The sequence below is a fragment of the Pelobates fuscus genome, chromosome 9, assembly GCF_036172605.1.
Source record: "Pelobates fuscus isolate aPelFus1 chromosome 9, aPelFus1.pri, whole genome shotgun sequence".
NCBI classification, from domain to species: Eukaryota; Metazoa; Chordata; class Amphibia; order Anura; family Pelobatidae; genus Pelobates; species Pelobates fuscus.
The window spans coordinates 164,188,179-164,206,387 of NC_086325.1; the positions used below are offsets into that span (position 1 = coordinate 164,188,179).

General features: G+C 42.8%; 1 protein-coding gene across 1 annotated transcript; it reads left to right on the forward strand.

The window, feature by feature from the left end:
- Positions 1 to 472: 472 nt before the first annotated feature.
- On the forward strand, positions 473 to 10,288 carry LOC134573289 (ficolin-1-B-like). The gene is made up of 9 exons (XM_063432948.1): positions 473 to 577; positions 4,437 to 4,550; positions 4,696 to 4,749; positions 5,411 to 5,446; positions 6,101 to 6,136; positions 6,468 to 6,595; positions 7,215 to 7,344; positions 8,183 to 8,317; positions 9,875 to 10,288. Exons 1-9 carry the CDS (start codon positions 496 to 498, stop codon positions 10,129 to 10,131), a joined length of 972 nt encoding a protein of 323 aa, XP_063289018.1. The 5' UTR covers positions 473 to 495; the 3' UTR covers positions 10,132 to 10,288.
- Positions 10,289 to 18,209: the final 7,921 nt, after the last annotated feature.

Below are 18,209 nucleotides of genomic sequence, written 5' to 3' on the forward strand. Positions count from 1 at the left end.
CAACGTAGTCGCCACTACCTACATATAGCAAGTTATTACTTCGCTCCCCGCAGCTCCCTTTTCTTTACTTAGCAGATACTCCCAAAATATTTTTGAAATATATGGCACCCCGTTTTTAAACTAATGATCACAATTGCATAACACTTTCCTCCATGTCATTATGTAAATCTAATATTACAGGATAAAGATAGAAGCAAATAAAATGCCAAGTAATGGAAGCATTCAGAAAATATTGGTTCATTTATGATTTAAATTCCTGCTCCACAATGCCAGATCAAATAAAAAAGAAGGGTCAGTGGTTAGAAGAGGTCTGTCTGCAATCCACCCACCCCCTATGTTGAAATTCTCGTTGCTAAACACCAGAAATTCCGTTCCTGGCATACAGTCGTTGCTGCCTATTTAAGGATGAGGGGCTTGTTGTACTTTAGACGATACTCTCCATCTGTTCCAGAGATACCATAAAACTCTTCCACTCCAGCAGCTACAGGGAGTAAGATGAGGAATTGCGCATATTCCTCATTGAGCATTCTCGTATCGCTGGCCGCCATTATGTGTTATGCTGAAGACACCTGTCCAGGTGAGCTATGAATGATCCCTCACCCTAATCATTGAGTTTATATTTTTACTGAGAGGAGAAGTTCACTTAGAGTTTATTCATTAAAAAGTAAACTATTGTGAACAGCCAAATGATTTAGACACATTTATTTAGTAAATGTACTTATAAAAGTTCACATTTACTACTTACAATTATAATATAACGGCATAATATAACAAACTCATTGTGAATAAAACCATAGGTATAGACACAATTATCCTTCATAAAAAGGCCCCCCATACTTTGAACGTCAGTCAGAGCACAGTGATTGGTTGGCTTGATAACTAACCAGTAAAATCGCCCAAAGTACTCGTTTGTCATGGGCCTTGTCCAGTAATGTATATCGACGTACATCTATACTATTTATGTTTTATTACTGGGAAGACCCAGTTGGTTGTCAGATCTCTCTTTGAATGGACAGATGGATGGACAGATGGATATTGTGAAAATCAGTAAAAGAAGTAATATTTTTTATAGAATGAAGATGTAAAATAAGAGATGAAAATTTGATCTTCTATTACCACTTTTATTGGACTAACAGAATTTTGGAAAGACAAGCTTTATCAAGTCTGAAGCTAAGAAAGTAAGAAATGCTTTAGACTTGACAAACAGAGGATCTATCCAAACCGTGCTGGAATTCTGATAGTCAAATAATTTATTGCAAGATACCAATTTTAACTGTAATTTACATCTGCATCACTGGACTCATACGACTAATATTTCAAATCCAAATATTGAACAAAATAAATGTATATATAAATGGAATATACAGCCCTTCCATACAGCAAAACAACCTTCATAATGTAACGTAATGTCACTGTCACTGAACTTTATATTATAATGTTTCTAATCATGTAATCAATCAACGCCTAATTGGGGTGACTCGGGAACCATTTGGGAAGATGTTGTTGAATCTTATTTGTATTTATCTCCAATTCAGTAAATATGTTTATTTTCATTTTTAATTTACTATTTGGGACTATCATTTTTATCCCATTCTAAATAAAATAACTTTTAGTTAACAAGTTTGCAGACAAAACCTTATGACATGAGAAATGAAGTTTTTAATACCCTGTAATAATTATTCCTATTATCAGTAATATTATCATTTTTATAGTGTCGGAAATGTCCACAGAGTTCTACGATTATTCTATGAGACGTAGACGAGTAGATCTACGACGTAAAGAAAGCCTTGCTCAAACGAGATGAAAATCTGAATGTGGTTAATAAGAAAAATAATGCTCCCTACAGTTGTTTTCTATGAGGTTTATTCACTTAACACAAAATTGTGCTGAATTAAAAACCAGATCGCAAATATAAAGGAAAACCAGCTGATTTGGCAATATTCTCCAACTGCACTATAGTCCCAGCTTGGCTACTGTAACCTAAAATGTGTCATTTGGTGTTTAATTCGTTACAATATGTTTTTCAGTGAACCAAAAAAAATAGATAGATGTTAGATGGATAGATAGACAGACAGACAGACAGACAGATAGATAGATAGATAGACAGACAGATAGATAGATAGACAGACAGACAGACAGACAGATAGATAGATAGATAGATAGATAGATAGATAGATAGATAGATAGACAGACAGATAGACAGACAGACAGACAGACAGACAGACAGACAGACAGATAGACAGACAGACAGACAGACAGACAGATAGATACATACATAGATCAGGGATGTATTAGCCGCGAGGCAAACAAGGCATTTGCCTTGGGCGGCATTTTCCAGGGGGTGGCAAAAAAAGCCGCCCCCAAATGCCCAGGCAAATGTCCTGTTAGCCTTCGGGCTAACTGACATGCCTGGCGGGCAGCGCTGGTGAGGGAGCACTTTCCCCTGAGCGCTCTGCTCAGCTCCCTCGCGCGCCGCGCGCAGAGTGAGGCCGGGAGCCGGAATATGACGTCACCTTCTGGCTCCCGGCATCACTCTGCAGGCAGCGCGAGAGGGAGCTGAGCAGAGCACTCAGGGGAAAGTGCTCCCTCACCAGCGCTGCCCGACCACCCGCCCAGCAGCCACTGGACCCCAGGGAAAGGGAGAACCCCCCAGCATGCCCAGAAGTAAGGAGGCTGGGGGGTTAAATTAAAAAAAAAGTGAGTGAGTGTGTATGTCTGTGTGTGTCTGTTAGTGTGTGTGTCTGTTAGTGTGTGTGTCTGATAGTGAGTGTGTGTCTGTTAGTGAGTGTGTGTGTGTTAGTGTGTGTGTGTGTTTACAGACAAACACACACACTCACTAACAGACACACACACACTCACTAACAGACACTCACTGACTAACAGACACACACTCACTCACTGACACACACAGACACACACACTAACATAGTGTGTGTGTGTGTGTGTGTGTGTGTGTGTTTGCATGTTAGTGTGTGTGTTTGTCTGTTAGGGTGTGTGTGTGTGTGTTTGTCTGTTAGTGTGTGTCTGTGAGTGAGTGAGTGAGTGAGTGAGTGTGTGTATGTTAGTGTGAGTGTGTGTGTGTATGTTAGTTTGAGTGAGTGAGTGTGTGTATGTTAGTGTGTGTGTGCCTGTTAGTGAGTGAGTGTGTGTCTGTCAGTGTGTGTGTTTTTCTGTTAGTGTGTGTGTTTGTCTGTTAGTGTGTGTGTGTGTCTGTTAGTGAGTGAGTGAGTGTGTGTCTGTTAGTGAGAGTGTGTGTGTGTTTGTTAGTGTGTGTGTCAGTGTGTGTGTGTGTCAGTGAGTGAGTATGTGTCTGTTAGTGAGAATGTGTGTGTGTCTGTTAGTGTGAGTGTGTGTGTCTGTTAGTGTGTGTGTGTGTGTGTCAGTGTGTGTGTGTCTGTTAGTGAGTGTTTATGTTTGTTAGCAAGTGTATGTGTATCTGTCAGTGAATGTGTGTGTGTGTGTGTGTGTGTGTATTTAGAAGGCGGGGCAGGGGGGGAAGGGTGGGGTGGCAGGGGCGGAGGGGGTGCCTGAGTTTTGTCCTGCCTAGGGTCCATGATACACAACTGACATAGATACATAGTTACATAGCTGAAAAGAGACTTGCGTCCATCAAGTTCAGCCTTCCTCACATTTGTTTTTTGCTGTTCATCCAAAAGAAAGCAAAAAAAAAAACAGTTTTAAGCACTTCCAATTTTGCAACAAACTAGGAAACAAAAATTCCTTCTTGACCCCAGAATGTCAGTCAGATTTATCCTTGGATCAAGCACATATTACCCTACATTGAAAGATTATATCCTTGAATATTCTGTTTTTGCAAGTATGCATCTAGTTGCTGTTTGAACATCTGTATGGACTCTGATAAAACCACTTCTTCAGGCAGAGAATTCCACATCCTTATTGTTCTTACAGTGAAAAAAAAACCTTTCCTTTGCCTTAGATGAAATCTTCCTTCTTCCAGTCTAAACGCATTACCTCATGTCCTATGTAAAGTCCGGTTTGTGAATAGATTTCCACACAATGGTTTGTATTGGCCGAGGATATATTTGTATAATGTTATCATATCCTCCCTCAGGCAACATTTTTCTAAACTAAAGAGGTTTAAATTTGTTAACCTTTCTTCATAGCTGATATGTTCCATTCCTTTTAATAATTTTGTAGCCCGCTCCTGCACTTTTTCTAGTGCCATAATATCCTTCTTTAGAACAGGTGCCCAAAATTGCACAGCATATTCAAAATGTGGTCTTACCAGTGATTTATAAAGAGACAAAATTATATTCTCGTCCCGAGAATGAATGCCCTTTTTCATGGCCTTAGCCACTGCTGTTTGACATTGCATATTGTTGCATAGTTTGTTGTGTATAACAATTCCCAAGTCCTAGATAGGTAGATAGATAGATAGAGATATATAGATATATATTTAATTACTTTCTGGGCAGATGTGAAGCTTATTGGCGTTGGCGAGTCGGACAAGCTGGCCATTTTGCGAGGATGTCCGGGAATTCCTGGAACACAAGGAATGCAGGGAGTGCAAGGACCAGCAGGACCTAAAGGTAATATCAGCTGTATCGACCCAGAGGTTATTAAACATTATGATGTCATTGCGCTTATTGTCACTTACAATCTATCCAGTTCTAGAATGCGAAATATTTCCAGACAAAATTTACCTTCCTAACCTCTACGGTGTCTAATCTTTAGGAGAAAAAGGCTCGTCTGGAACTCCAGGGAAGATAGGACCAACAGGGGTTAAAGGTAAACTAACTCTAAATAGCGATATATGGGGAGAATACTAAATTAGAATACAGAATATGGGATCAAATGTCATTTACATTGCAATGTACTTTCTACATAATTAAATATTAATAAATCACTAAATTAATAAAAAAAAAATCACTGTCATGTCATCCTGCAAAGTTATATATATATATTTGTGGTCGTGGCGCTAAGGCCGTATCATAGCCGATAGTACGTAGATATGTGTAAAATTAACATATTGCTACGTGAAAGTTGGTCATGGTGTGCCGAAATCGACGTTTCAGCAGGCCTGTAAAATAAAGAGGATCCATCAAAAAAGAATAAGATAGAAATTATGGAGAAAGAAAAAGATAGAGAATATGAGAATAAGGGGAGTGGAGGGAGGGGGAATCAGAATCGCCAATAAGGTAGCGGTATGGAGCAGTGAGAGGAGTTCGTTAAGGTAAACAAGCCCCTGCCAAAACTTCAGGCTTCACCTTTACATATGAAGCCAGCCGTGGGTGTGCCAGTCACAGAATGAGCAAGATACGTGGACCATGCACCCCAATCCGTGGTTAGGGAATCCGTGGTTAGGGAATCTCTACATCCCACATTGAAATGGGTGGAAAGGACTTACTGAGGGGCTTAATAATTATATAGATTGTATTCTCTTCCACAGGTGATAAAGGGGCCACAGGCGCACAAGGACAAAAAGGTAATAAATAGGTAAATTCAGGATAAACTCAGACTTGTGGGTAGAAATAGCAGATGGAAATAAAAAAGAATCACACAATTAACAAACAATACGGCTGGTAGAGATATGTATGTGTGAAAAATGTGTTCCTGTTCATTAAGTTTTAATTCATTCACTTTCGAATTTGGGATCGTCCGAAACTCAGAGATTAGCATTTTAATATGAAACAGTAAACATTAAGAACAAGTGCATTTCTTAATTTTGGTCTTTTTTGATGTTTAGTGGATAGCTCCCTAATTTTGTGCCCTATCCTTACGTGTGGTTGCCATAATTAAGGGTACCAAATTGGTAACTTATCTACTAACCGAGCAGATTGAAGAAAGAGGGCTTCTCCTATGATTAAAGAGGAACTGAAACAGTTATTGGTGAATCTAGAGGGATCCATTAAATATGCCAATTTTTTAGAAAAACATTTGGAATGTGGAATGTAATTGTATTAACTCCCAATGCTATTACAGAGCCGTGTCTAGTGATACAATATATAATGTCTCTATTTAAACATAATAAATAAATCCTTGATTTACAGAGTAACTTTCCAGAATGAATATATTACATGTTTTACAATATTTTATAAAATGCTTTATTTTTTATGTTTCTAAATATGTCTTTGTTCAGGTGACAAGGGAGATCCCGGGGTACCTGCCCCTGGAAGTAAGTATCACACCTTGTAAATGCATTGAAATCCATTTTATTATACAGTAAAACTGACTAGGAATTGGCCTCTTTAGGTTTAAGGTAATTATTTGTTCCATTATTTATAATCAGAGGTAGTTTATATTTTATACATATATGATTCAACACATGTAAGATTCAGTTGCCGCCTATTAAAAAAAGTGATTTCTGTTAAAGTCTGGCATTTTGTGTGTTTTAATAAGCAGCGATATTTAATCTCCCTTTTTGATTGGCTGCATTAAACTGAATCAGGAAGTCAAACAGCTAACCGTCCAATCAGCATGATCCTCTCTCATTCTCTATCCTCCAGCTGCCCAGAACTGTAAGGAGGTCTTGGACTATGGAGCTTCTCTGAGCGGTTGGTACACAGTATACACAAGCAATGGGCTTCCTCTCACTGTGTATTGTGACATGGAGACTGACGGAGGAGGATGGCTAGTAAGTATGGTCACTAAGGTTTACTTTCCTAGCAGACTACAGCTGAGGCAGACATTAGACAGGTTGGTAAAACAGGCAATAGAGGAGTGTTACCAGGGCTGCTCTTAAATAGAAAAAATAGGCTCCACCAATAAGATTATTTTAACTTGCATTTCCACTTCTGTCCACAAGGGGTCTCTGCACTATTGTTCTATGTAACGTTGCCCCCATAACTCTGAATTCATGATTTTTTTTTAATTGATAAGAAACGGGGATTAACTCGCCAGAGTTTATCCGTTAAGAGGAAACATGATAAGGAACATACAAGATTAGGATTCTTTTCATAAATGGTCACATATACATGGGACAGACCTCCAATACAGGAAGGATACATTAATGCAGAGATAATATATAAGAATATGGAAGGAGCAGGTTAGATTGGCTAATTGGCCACATTTGCTGGTAAAATAATTCTGTGTATTAGATCACTTTACATAACCTGCTCCCTGCGACCAATGATAAACTTAATTCCCCGATCACTGACCATCTATTAGAACAAGGTCACTGAAATAGAGAGCAGAATATTTACCATTGCTTGGAACCTATTGGGCTAACTACTAATCCCTTACTTTGTAATTAGGTTTTCCAGAGACGGATGGATGGGTCGGTGGATTTTTTCCGAGATTGGAATTCCTACAAGCGAGGGTTTGGCCACCAGGCCAGCGAGTTCTGGTTGGGGAACGATCATATTCACCAACTTACGTCCACAGGTAATATTCATGTTTCCTACTGCAAGACCCCACTGTGGTTCTGTGCACGGTCCCCACCTGTTCACTACCAAGTACTTTTTTTTCCTTAAAAAATATAGCATAACATGTATCAGAAACCTGAGATGAATAGTTAGCACACTGGCGTAGTTAGAATAATTAATTAAATAGTATGCGTTATTTCTCTCTATGGACAAACAGTGATAGGCTGTGAGCGTCAACTTACTCCATCAGCTTCTTAGCTGCAGCCCAGCTAAAGCTCCCTTGTGCTCCATGCTGATAGTTAGGAAGCTGGGAGACAGAGGGACTTGGTGTCAGTACCCCAAATTTGGGTTTAGACCATCCACAGGGCCCACCCACAAGGATGCGTGAAGAGAGAGAGAGAGAGAGAGAAAGAGACTGTGTTCTTTTAAATATGATTTCATGAATTAACATTTGTTTTACTTTTTAAATTAACCCATGTGTAAAAGGGAACTCAGAGGCGATGGGATATTGATATCCCAAAAAATTTAATTAGGGAGTTGTGACATTTTAAAATACCAGCTAATTTGCAGAATTGTTCCAAGGTGTTTTTTTTAAACCTAAATATTCCAAATCAGCCTTTGATACCCAACGTCACTGCTAAGAAAATATCCATAAATCTAATTTCAGATTCCGTGTCACTTTCCTTCCTCCTCCTAGCAGACACCCAAACAGATACATAAACAAACCTCGACCGTGTCCGTCAGTATGTGATTGTACATAGTGTTTTATTTCATGTTTACCTTCTATGGATTGTTTATAAACCATGTTGTTTTGCCCAGCGCTGCACGTAATAAATAATAATTCACTTTTCTGATAGGAACATACGACCTCCGCTTCGATTTCATGGATTTTGAAAACAACAGAACTTACGCCACATACAGCAACTTCAAAATCGCAGGGGAGAATCTGAATTACACTCTGAGTTTGGGGTCATTCATTGGAGGGACCGCAGGTATGACAGACACAGGCTGACTGTGTATTGTGACCCTCCGTTGTCCAAATATTTAAAGAGACACTGTCGCCATTAGGGGATTTTGCCAAGTTCGCAATTTCCCCGATTGTGACATCTCCGCTGGGGGTCCGGTGGCTCTGGAGGTAGGTAAGTGTGAGCGTACGTACCTGAAACTCTCTCTCGTGGGTGCTGCCATCTTTCTTATACTGTTCTTCTTCATTTCCTGACCCTGTAGAATCAGGTGCCGACGTCACTGCTCTCACAGCACTGCGGCTAAGGAGGATCCTGCAAGACCTCGGGATCCTTCATTGACACAGTCAATTCCCTGCAGCCATCACTGGAGAGGCTGTCGGGATTGACTTTTAGACTCCGCTTTGAGCCTAAAAAAAAAAAGTTAGATGTAGGAAATACACAGAGACCAATAAGTCCTTATTTTGTCTCGGTATATCTCTTGACTGGATTGGAATTTTTAGTGAAATTCTAAAACAATCAAAATGAGTATTTCATAAAGATTATATCTTTATGAAATCCAATTTTTTTTATGGGGTGGTGACAGTGCCACTTTAAATGGTCTGTTGGATATTATTCCTGTAGTTCCCAAAATATCCTCTGGGTGTCAGAGAACACATTAGAAGTTTCTTTTCTATTCTTGCTATGGCTCTGATTTCATTGGGGAGTAATGCACTAAATAATGAGTTATACAGAATTGATAATGGATTTGCAATTTGTTTCACAAAAGTGTGAAATTGAAAGATTTTTAAGAATTTTGTAGCTGAAGTATACGTTCACATTGATTGTTATAAATTACCAGATTTATCCAATAAACCCCCCATGTCTAATACTCGAAATATTATTGGTTGCTCTCATAGGATAAGAAACTGGCAGTTTTATACCAGATATTTATATATATATATATATCTCAAATACAGATTTTAAATAAAGATATAATTAATAGTCACATCTAATTGTCCAGTAAACTCATGGTAATGTAAATATAATCAGTTTTTTTTTACAAGGAATTGTTGGTAACTGAGCACTAAAATTGATAGATGATGAAGATCCTCGGTTTAACGAGTTAGGCTTGCTCATGCTTCCCAGAGAGTAAAGATCTGTATTACTTGTTTCTTGGCCTGTGAAAACATTTAGAAATAGAGCAAAACTGATATATAAAAGTTTAGTGTGTAGAAAGTGAATTAATAATAATTAAACAATAGAAACTCAAAACACTTGTGTGGTGTTAACCTTACTCCCCTCACCAGAACAATCAACAGTATGTGTATAAGTGAAAACCACTATAAATAGTGAAGCGATGACAACGGGGTGTATCTTAACAAAATACGTTTAATTAGACAAACTATAGTGCAGATGGTTTAGTATTCACAAAATAACTAGAACATTTAGAAATACTTACACAAAGTAATATAGAATCCACAATATTTACGTTTGATTTAGAGGATCTCTGTTTATTTTAAGCATTTAAACACATGTCACTGGATAGTTTGTGTATTTAAGGGACTGCACTAGGTGTTTACACATCGTCTTCTCTTCCATTTACAGGTGACTCCTTCTATGGTCACAGAAACACACCGTTTTCTACCAAAGATAGAGATAATGACCGTCATAAAACGATTAGCTGTGCAAATAGTTACAAAGGTGCCTGGTGGTATACTGACTGTCATTATTCAAACCTGAATGGGCTGTATCTGCGGGGAACTCACAAAAGTGCGGCCAACGGGGTAAACTGGAAGACCGGCCGTGGTTACTATTATTCATATAAGATATCAGAGATGAAGATCCGACCTCAGTCTAACTAACTGCTCTCTGGTTGCCACTGTATATGTGGAGGAAACAATGTATTAGAATGGGCAAATAAAAATTCATATCAAATATTGACTGTAATCAGGCAGAAGGTCTGCGAATTCAACTGAAGATCAGTCATGTAAAAGTTTGGTAATACAGTGTTTCTCCGTATCCTGATGTGTAATTTTTTACACATACACAAGTGTGTATGTGTATATGTGTACCAATGTGTATATCTGTGTGTGCATGTGTATCTGTGTGTGTGTGTGTGTATGTGTTTCTGTGTGTCAGTGTATGTATATCTTGTGGATGTGTATGTGTGTGTCAGTATGTATCTGCATATGTATGTGTATCTCTGTGTCAGTGTGTATCTGTCTGTCTATGTATCTGGTTGTCACTATGTATCTGTGTGTCTGTATGTATCTGGGTCTCAGTGGGTATCTGTGTTTGTGTGTATGTGTATCTTGGTGACAGTGTCTGTGTGTGTGTGTGTGTGTCCCACTGTGTATGTCTGTGTGTCAAGGTGTGTGCATATGTGTCTTTCTATGTGTATGTATGTGTCAGTGTGTATATCAATCTATGTATTTGTCAGTGTGTTTATATGTGTGTATCTGTGTGTTAATGAGAATGTATGTGGTAGTGTATGTGCAATCAAATACCAACATGCAAACACACATCTGCAATCATACACAAACATTACATAAAAATACACTCCTGCATTCAAACTCCAAAATGATATCCAAACACACCCCTTCATTCAAACACCACTACTACACAGAAATGTACATCCACATTTAAAAGACAAGACTACATCCATCACACCGCAACACTCAAATATTACACACAAGTATACCATTGCATTTCAATGACAACAGTATGTGGAAATACAACCCTACTTGCAGACTAACACACGCTATACAAAAACACCCTTAAATTCTAACAGACACACTGCTCACAAATACAACCCTGCAAGGATGGGCAAATAGTAGATCCCCAGCTAGCATAGAAATGTACAATTGATGGGAATCTATATTTTGGCCACACTTGCGCTAGAGGGGGGGCCCAAAACAATTTCTTGCACCGGGGCCCACTCTACATTAGTTCCTCCACTGGTTAGGTGACCTTCCCAGTGAGGTTGTCCGAACGAAAATTGAACCTGGGTGTCCCAATTTTAAGGTAGAGATATCACTACAACTCTAGCCAGGATCTAAAAACTCACCTTGTTCCTGGCATCAAGATTTTCACGGATATTCCACTGTTGGTTCCCTATTAGGATCACCTCAATGCTCATGATTGACTCCAAAAGATTAGAGTTCTCTTCTGTCTATTTAATAGCTGCCAACATTAGGTTGAAGATGGTCATGACTGACTACCCTTGAAGAAGGATAAGCAAGACTGCCCATACGAAGAACGCTACTCAAGCTTATGTGTACAGGCTGAAACACAGAGGAAGTTGTGCCTAGTGCGGCTGCACTGTTTAAACTTTTTATAATAAAACTTGATATAAATATATAAGGAAAGCTCATAGGAACACTGACCCATCTCAGGAAAATATTACTTATATAATTTGTTTTTATATTCCCCTTGGCATGACAACATCTGACCATATACCAGTCATTGTCTGTGGATCATAGCTGGGTATCACTATGTATTTTACTGGCATACAATGGGTGCAGAAAGATACACACATTGTTTATTATATTGTGTGTGTGTGTGTGTGTGTGTGTGTGTGTGTGTGTGTTTGTTTGTCTGTCTGTCTGTTTTTTTAGATTAATATGTATACATGTGTGAGTTAATTTATGTCATAACCCTTTTCTCAATATTTGGTAATATTTTCTACAATAATGTTTGCTTTTCCAAATCCACATAAACATGGAATCAAATTTTGTCAAATATTTTTTTCCAAACTCCAGAAAAAGTATCTGATTATCTCTGCAGCAGTTATTACAAAAAAACTTTGCAACGTTGTTACCAAATATTGCATCCATGAGCACTTCCTGCACTGTTCCCACACAAATCCGCTGTAACTGCTCATTAAACCAACAGACTATTGTGATCAGGGCCGTTTGAAGGAATTTGGGGGCCCCAAGCAAAACAGACATGGAGGCCCCCCCAAACTCCAACCCCCCCCACCCCCCACATGCACGCTCAAGGTCTGGGCCCCCCCGCGCCCCCCCCCTCTCTCCCTCCCCCCCCTGAGTCCGCCCACAGGGATGCAGTGTCTGCAGGGCCGGTGCAAGGATTTTTGCCGCCCTAGGCAAAAGTAAAGTTTGCCGCCCCCCATCTGACATCACAGTGCCCCACCCATATGATCTGCCATGTTAACTAACACAGTGCTGCAGTGCCGCCGTGTTTACAATAAAAGGCCTGCAGGGACAGGCTATAGACACCAGAACCACTACATTAAGCAACAGTGGTTCAGGGGACTATAGTGTTTCTTTAATGTGAGGTTAATTAGAGATTAGTGCCACGAATAATATGCTAGATTGCCTACTTACAACCAGATGAGGATGATGATGGGCTTCAGCTGCCGTCTGGCTCCACTGGTCTGGTGTAGAACAGGCTCTCTGGAGGTGGTTTGTAACTGTGGTCACAAAAATCAATGTTCTGGGAGAACGGGAAGCAGCTCCATTTTTTGAGGGCCATTTACACAGTTTAAGGTCTGGGTCCCAGGGTCCACCTTCATGTTCCACCAATGAGTTTGTTCACAGGGTTGTGTGTGTGTGGGGGGGGGGGGGGGGGGGGATGTCCTGATGTGTGTAAGGAATGCATTGTGTGAATCTGTGTTTGTATGTGTAAGGGCTGCAAGGTGAGTTTGTGTATGTATGGGATGCAGTGTGTGTGTCTGTAAGGCAGTGTTTCCCAGCCCAGTCCTCAAGGCACACCTACCAGTCCAGGATTTAAGGATTACCCAGTTTTGTCTAAGGTGTTTTTAGAAAAAAAAGAAAAAACACCTTAGACACAACTGGGTCACCCCTAAATCCTGGACTGGTAGGTGTGCCTTGAGGACTGGGTTGGGAAACACTGCTGTAAGGGATGCACTGAGTGTGTGGAAGGGGTGCATTGTGTGTTGCTGTGTGTAAGGGATGCATTGCTTGTGTATGTGTGTAATGCATTGTGTGTTTTTCTGTGTGCAAGGGGTGCATTGTGTGTGTGATGGATGTCAATCTCTCCCCCTACCCCCGTCAATTTCCTTCTTCTCCCCCCCCTCTCATTGCCTTCTCCCCCCCCCCCCTCCAATTTCCTTCTTCTCCCCCTCCCTCTCATTTCCTTCCTCCCCCCTCCAATTTCCTTCCTCCCCCTCCAATTTCTTTCCTCTCCCCCCTCCAATTTCCTTCCTCCCTCCCCCCTCAAATTTCCTTCCTCTCCCCCTCCCTCAAATGTCCTTCCTCTCCCCCCCAAATTTCCTCCCTCCCTCTCCCCCCACTCCCTCAAATTTCCTCCCTCCCTCTCCCCCCACTCCCTCAAATTTCCTCCCTCCCTCTCCCCCCCACCCACTCAAACTTTCTCCCTCTCCCCCCCACTCAAATTTACTCCCTCCCCCCCACTCAAATTTTCTCCCTCCCCCCCACTCAAATTTTCTCCCTCCCCCCACTCAAATTTTCTCCCTCTCCCCCTCCCTCAAATTTCCTTCCTCTCCCCCCCAAATTTCCTCCCTCCCTCTCCCCCCCATTCCCTCAAATTTCCTCCCTCCCTCTCCCCCCACTCCCTCAAATTTCCTCCCTCTCCCCCCCACTCCCTCAAATTTTCTCCCTCTCCCCCCACTCAAATTTTCTCCCTCCCCCCACTCAAATTTTCTCCCTCCCCCCCACTCAAATTTTCTCCCTCTCCCCCTCCCTCAAATTTCCTTCCTCTCCCCCCCCAAATTTCCTCCCTCCCTCTCCCCCCACTCCCTCAAATTTCCTCCCTCCCTCTCCCCCCCACTCCCTCAAATTTCCTCCCTCCCTCTCCCCCCCACTCCCTCAAATTTCCTCCCTCTCTCTCCCCCCCACCCACTCAAATTTTCTCCCTCCCCCCCACTCAAATTTTCTCCCTCCCCCCACTCAAATTTTCTCCCTCCCCCCACACTCAATTTTTCTCCCTCCCCCCCACTCAAAATTTTCTCCCTCCCCCCAAATGTCCTCCCTCTCCCCCCAAATGTCCTCCCTCCCTCTCCCCCACCCCCACTCACTGAAATGTCCTCCCTGAGTCCCTGACACCCGGAGGGCGCGCGAGGGAGCACTCTCCCTGGCTGAGTGCTTCCTCTTCAGCTCCCTCGCGCGCCGCGTACTGATGCCGGAGCCGGAAGATGACGTAATCTTCCGGCTCCGGCATCAGTACGGTGCGCGAGGGAGCTGAAGAGGAAGCACTCAGCCAGGGAGAGTGCTCCCTCGCGCGCCCGCCGGGTGTCAGCAGGGCCAGCCTCTGGGGGAAGAGGCCCAGGAGAAGAGGCCGGCCCAGTGGGTACATACCGGGCCCCCTGCGACACGGTATGTACCCACTGAATGTAGGGCCCGGACAACCTGAGCAGTCCGGGCCCCCCAGGACCGCATGCCCATGCCGGCTCTGCTTGGGGCCCCGGGCCAGCTCGGGGCCCCAAGCAGTTGCTTGTTTTGCCTGTCGGCTAGCGACGGGCCTGATTGTGATCAATAACCTTTCATAGTCTTCAATCATTTAGGAAGGGCCTTAAAACCCATCTCTTCAGGAAAGCGTATGGCCTCCCAGAGTAATCTCTCCCTTACATACCTGTCTCTTGCTCTCTCCTATGGTCTCTTCTCCAGCTCTGCTTCACTCCTACCTGATATTTCCTATCCTAATGTTTCTAATACCCCACCTCCTATAGACTGTAAGCTCATTTGAGCAGGGTTCTCTTCAACCTATTGTTCCTGTAAGTTTTCTTGTAATTGTCTTATTTATTGTTACATCCCCCCTCTCAAAATATTGTAAAGCGCTACGGAATCTGTTGGCGCTATATAAATGGCAATAATAATAATAATAATAGCGGCTGATCAGATACAGCTAACGCACAATCCGGTCACACTATCATTTCACACTATTGTATCCATGTTTGTCAGATATATACTCACACACTAAAACGGTGACAGTAAATTCTCTGGGAATTACACCGTCTAATAAAATATTGATAATCCCCTATAACGTTTTTCATGAGATGCTCTGTGTTCTTTCAGACGTGTATTAAAGATTAAACTATTGACATCACAATCCAGGTGAGTCTTGGCACAGACAGACACACCTTGTGTTATGGGAGGAGAAATAGAATAAAATAGGAATAGAATAGAATAGATTGTTTCTCCGGCTATGTCTATGTCTGCCCTCTGCTGGCTGCTGGGTGTAAGAGGCAGATCGTATAACAACAATTAAAACGTGTATATTGCATTTATCCTTCTAAGTTAGTTTATGCAAATACACAAAAATAAATCCTGCACTCAAAATCCCACTACTCCTGGGTGGCAGTAACGACCATAGTATACATCGGCCCCAATACACACAACAAAAATGTGAGTTTGGAGAATTCAAAGAGAATTAAAGTGAATTTAAAAATTCAGACAAAAATAATGAATATATCTGCACGTGGTCTATTCAATAAACAACAAACTGTGAAGAGTTGACATTTCACTGAATATAGCCCCAATAGAGAAACTCCAACATAGTCGCCTCTACCTACATATAGCAAGTCTTCACTTAGCTCCCACAGCTCCCCTTTCTTTACTGAACAGCAGGGCCGGACTGGGGAAAAATTAAGGCCCGGGCATTTTTCAATCAGAGCGGCCCCCTAAGAAGGGGGCAGGGCCGGAGAGAGTGTGTTTTGTCATCATTAATGACAAGCACGCCCCCCTCAAAGTGAGCATGTTGGTTCAATGCGCAGAGCCCCGCTGAAGAGCTCTGGCATTAGAAAAAGGCCCTGAATTTGTTCTGCGCAGCGCAAGCAAATTTAATAACATGCTTGCGCTGTGTTTGCTTTCAAATTGCCTCTGGTGTCTCCACAAGTGGGATACCAGAGGACAAAAGGGCCAGGATAGTGCATGGTGCATGTGTTTGGAGCCTGCTTGTGGGATTGCGTGTGTGTAGAGTGTGGTGTGGTATTGTGTAAATAGGTCAATTTCATTTGTGTTTGTGGTGTAATATGTGTGGCTAGGGGCTGTAGAGAGTGTGTGTATAGGGAGCATAGTGTTATAGGGGATGTAGCGAGTGTGTGCATACGGGCTGTAGTGTGTGTGTATAGGTGACGTAGTATGTGTAGGGGTTGTAGAGAGGGTGTGTTTAGAGAATGTTGTATGTGTTTGCTGACAAGGAATGTAGTGTGTGTGTAGGTGGTGCAGTGTGTGTGTAGGAGATCTACTGTGTAAGGGACCCAGACTGTGTATAGGAGATTTTGTGTGTGTATATATATTTATTTGGACGTATTGTACGTGTGAGGGGCGCAGTGTGTGTGTATGTAAGAGGGGTGCTGTGTGTGAGGGTGGTTTTATCTGCCGTCACATTCTAGGTTTCTAATTTTCTTTGTCTGTTAACTCACTGAGGGTTATTTTATATATTATATATATATATATATATATATATATGTGTGTGTGTGTGTGTGCTGTATATGTGTGGGAGTGTGCTGTGTGTGTGAGCGAGGGTGCTGTCTGTCTGAGGGTGCTGTGTGTGAGTGAGGGTGCTGTGTGTGTCTGGGGGTGCGCTGTGTGTCTGGGGGTGTGCTGTGATTACTCTTCACTTCCTCCCAGCCTACAGAGCAGCGCATGGGAGAGAGAGAGGAGGAGGCATGATTTAATCTTACAACAAATCCACTAAGCAAATCTTTATAAATTTGGGGGGATCAGCTCTCCACCGTTTATTGGTGTTTACTCTGATGTCTGTATTAATATTGAGGGATTTCTAAGTAGTAACATCAGTGTGTGTCAGCAGGGCCAGCCGTTGGGGTGTGCAAGCTGTGCGGTCACGCAGGGTGCCATGACAACAGAGGCGCCCAGTAGCCAACACAGCTCACAAGTTGGGGACACCAGCATATTCAATTTAAACGATTCGCTGGTGGTCCACCGGTGCGCACCAGCAGTAGGTGCAGTCAGATTATATCCTCTCCCTCGTGGTTCCGGCGCTCAGTTTATGAGTCAGAGCACAGGCTCAGAGATTCTCAGCCTGCGCTCTGACAACATTGAAAGTCAGAGCCGTGAAGGAGCGGGTATGGCAAAGAGCTACTGGTTAGCTACTGATTAGCATAACATCAATATCCGTTATAAAACCAGGAAAAGGTGGGCATGGATGGTGAACTGATTTTGTGGTGCAATGGGCCACTTGACTGGTTTTGCCCCCCCAGGCCTAAGGTTGCCAGCCCTCCCCTGGTGATGTGTGTGTCTGCGGGTGATGTGTGTGTGTCTGGGGGTGATGTGTGTGTCTGGGTGCTGTGTGTGTCTGGGGGTGCTGTGTGTGTCTGGGTGCTGTGTGTTTTTGGGTGCTGTGTGTGTCTGGGGGTGCTGTGTGTGTCTGGATGCTGTGTGTGTCTGGGGTGCTGTGTGTGTTTGGGTGCTGTGTGTGTCTGGGGGTGCTGTGTGTGTCTGGGTGCTGTGTGTGTCTGAGGGTGCTGTGTGTGTCTGGGGGTGATGTGTGTGTCTGGGTGCTGTGTGTGTCTGGGTGCTGTGTGTGTCTGGGGGTGCTATGTGTGTGAGTGTGAATGTATTTTTTATTTAAATTTAAATATATATTTTTTATTAATAAAAAAAAGTTATACCCCCCCCCTTCTTACCTTAGCCTTGGAGGGGGGGAGCCTTTCTGCCTGGAGGGGGGGGGAGCCGTTCTGTCATCCTTCCCTGGTGGTCCAGTGGTCCAGTTCACTCTTGCGAGATCTGAGCGTTGCCGCGGTAACCGCGGCAACGCTCGGAATCCCGCGAGAGGACCCGGCGGAGCTGCTGGCTAGAGCTCCGACGGTCCTCCCTCCCTCCCCAGCAAGCGGCCGCCTCTAATTGCCTCTGGGCCGGTGAGGGAGATCTTTGATCTCCCTACCGGCCCATGGAGGCACACAGCAGGGCCGGTGCTCGGGTAGCGCTGGCCCTGCAGGGGCTGGCAGGGGAGATCCTGTGATCTCCCCTGCCAGCTT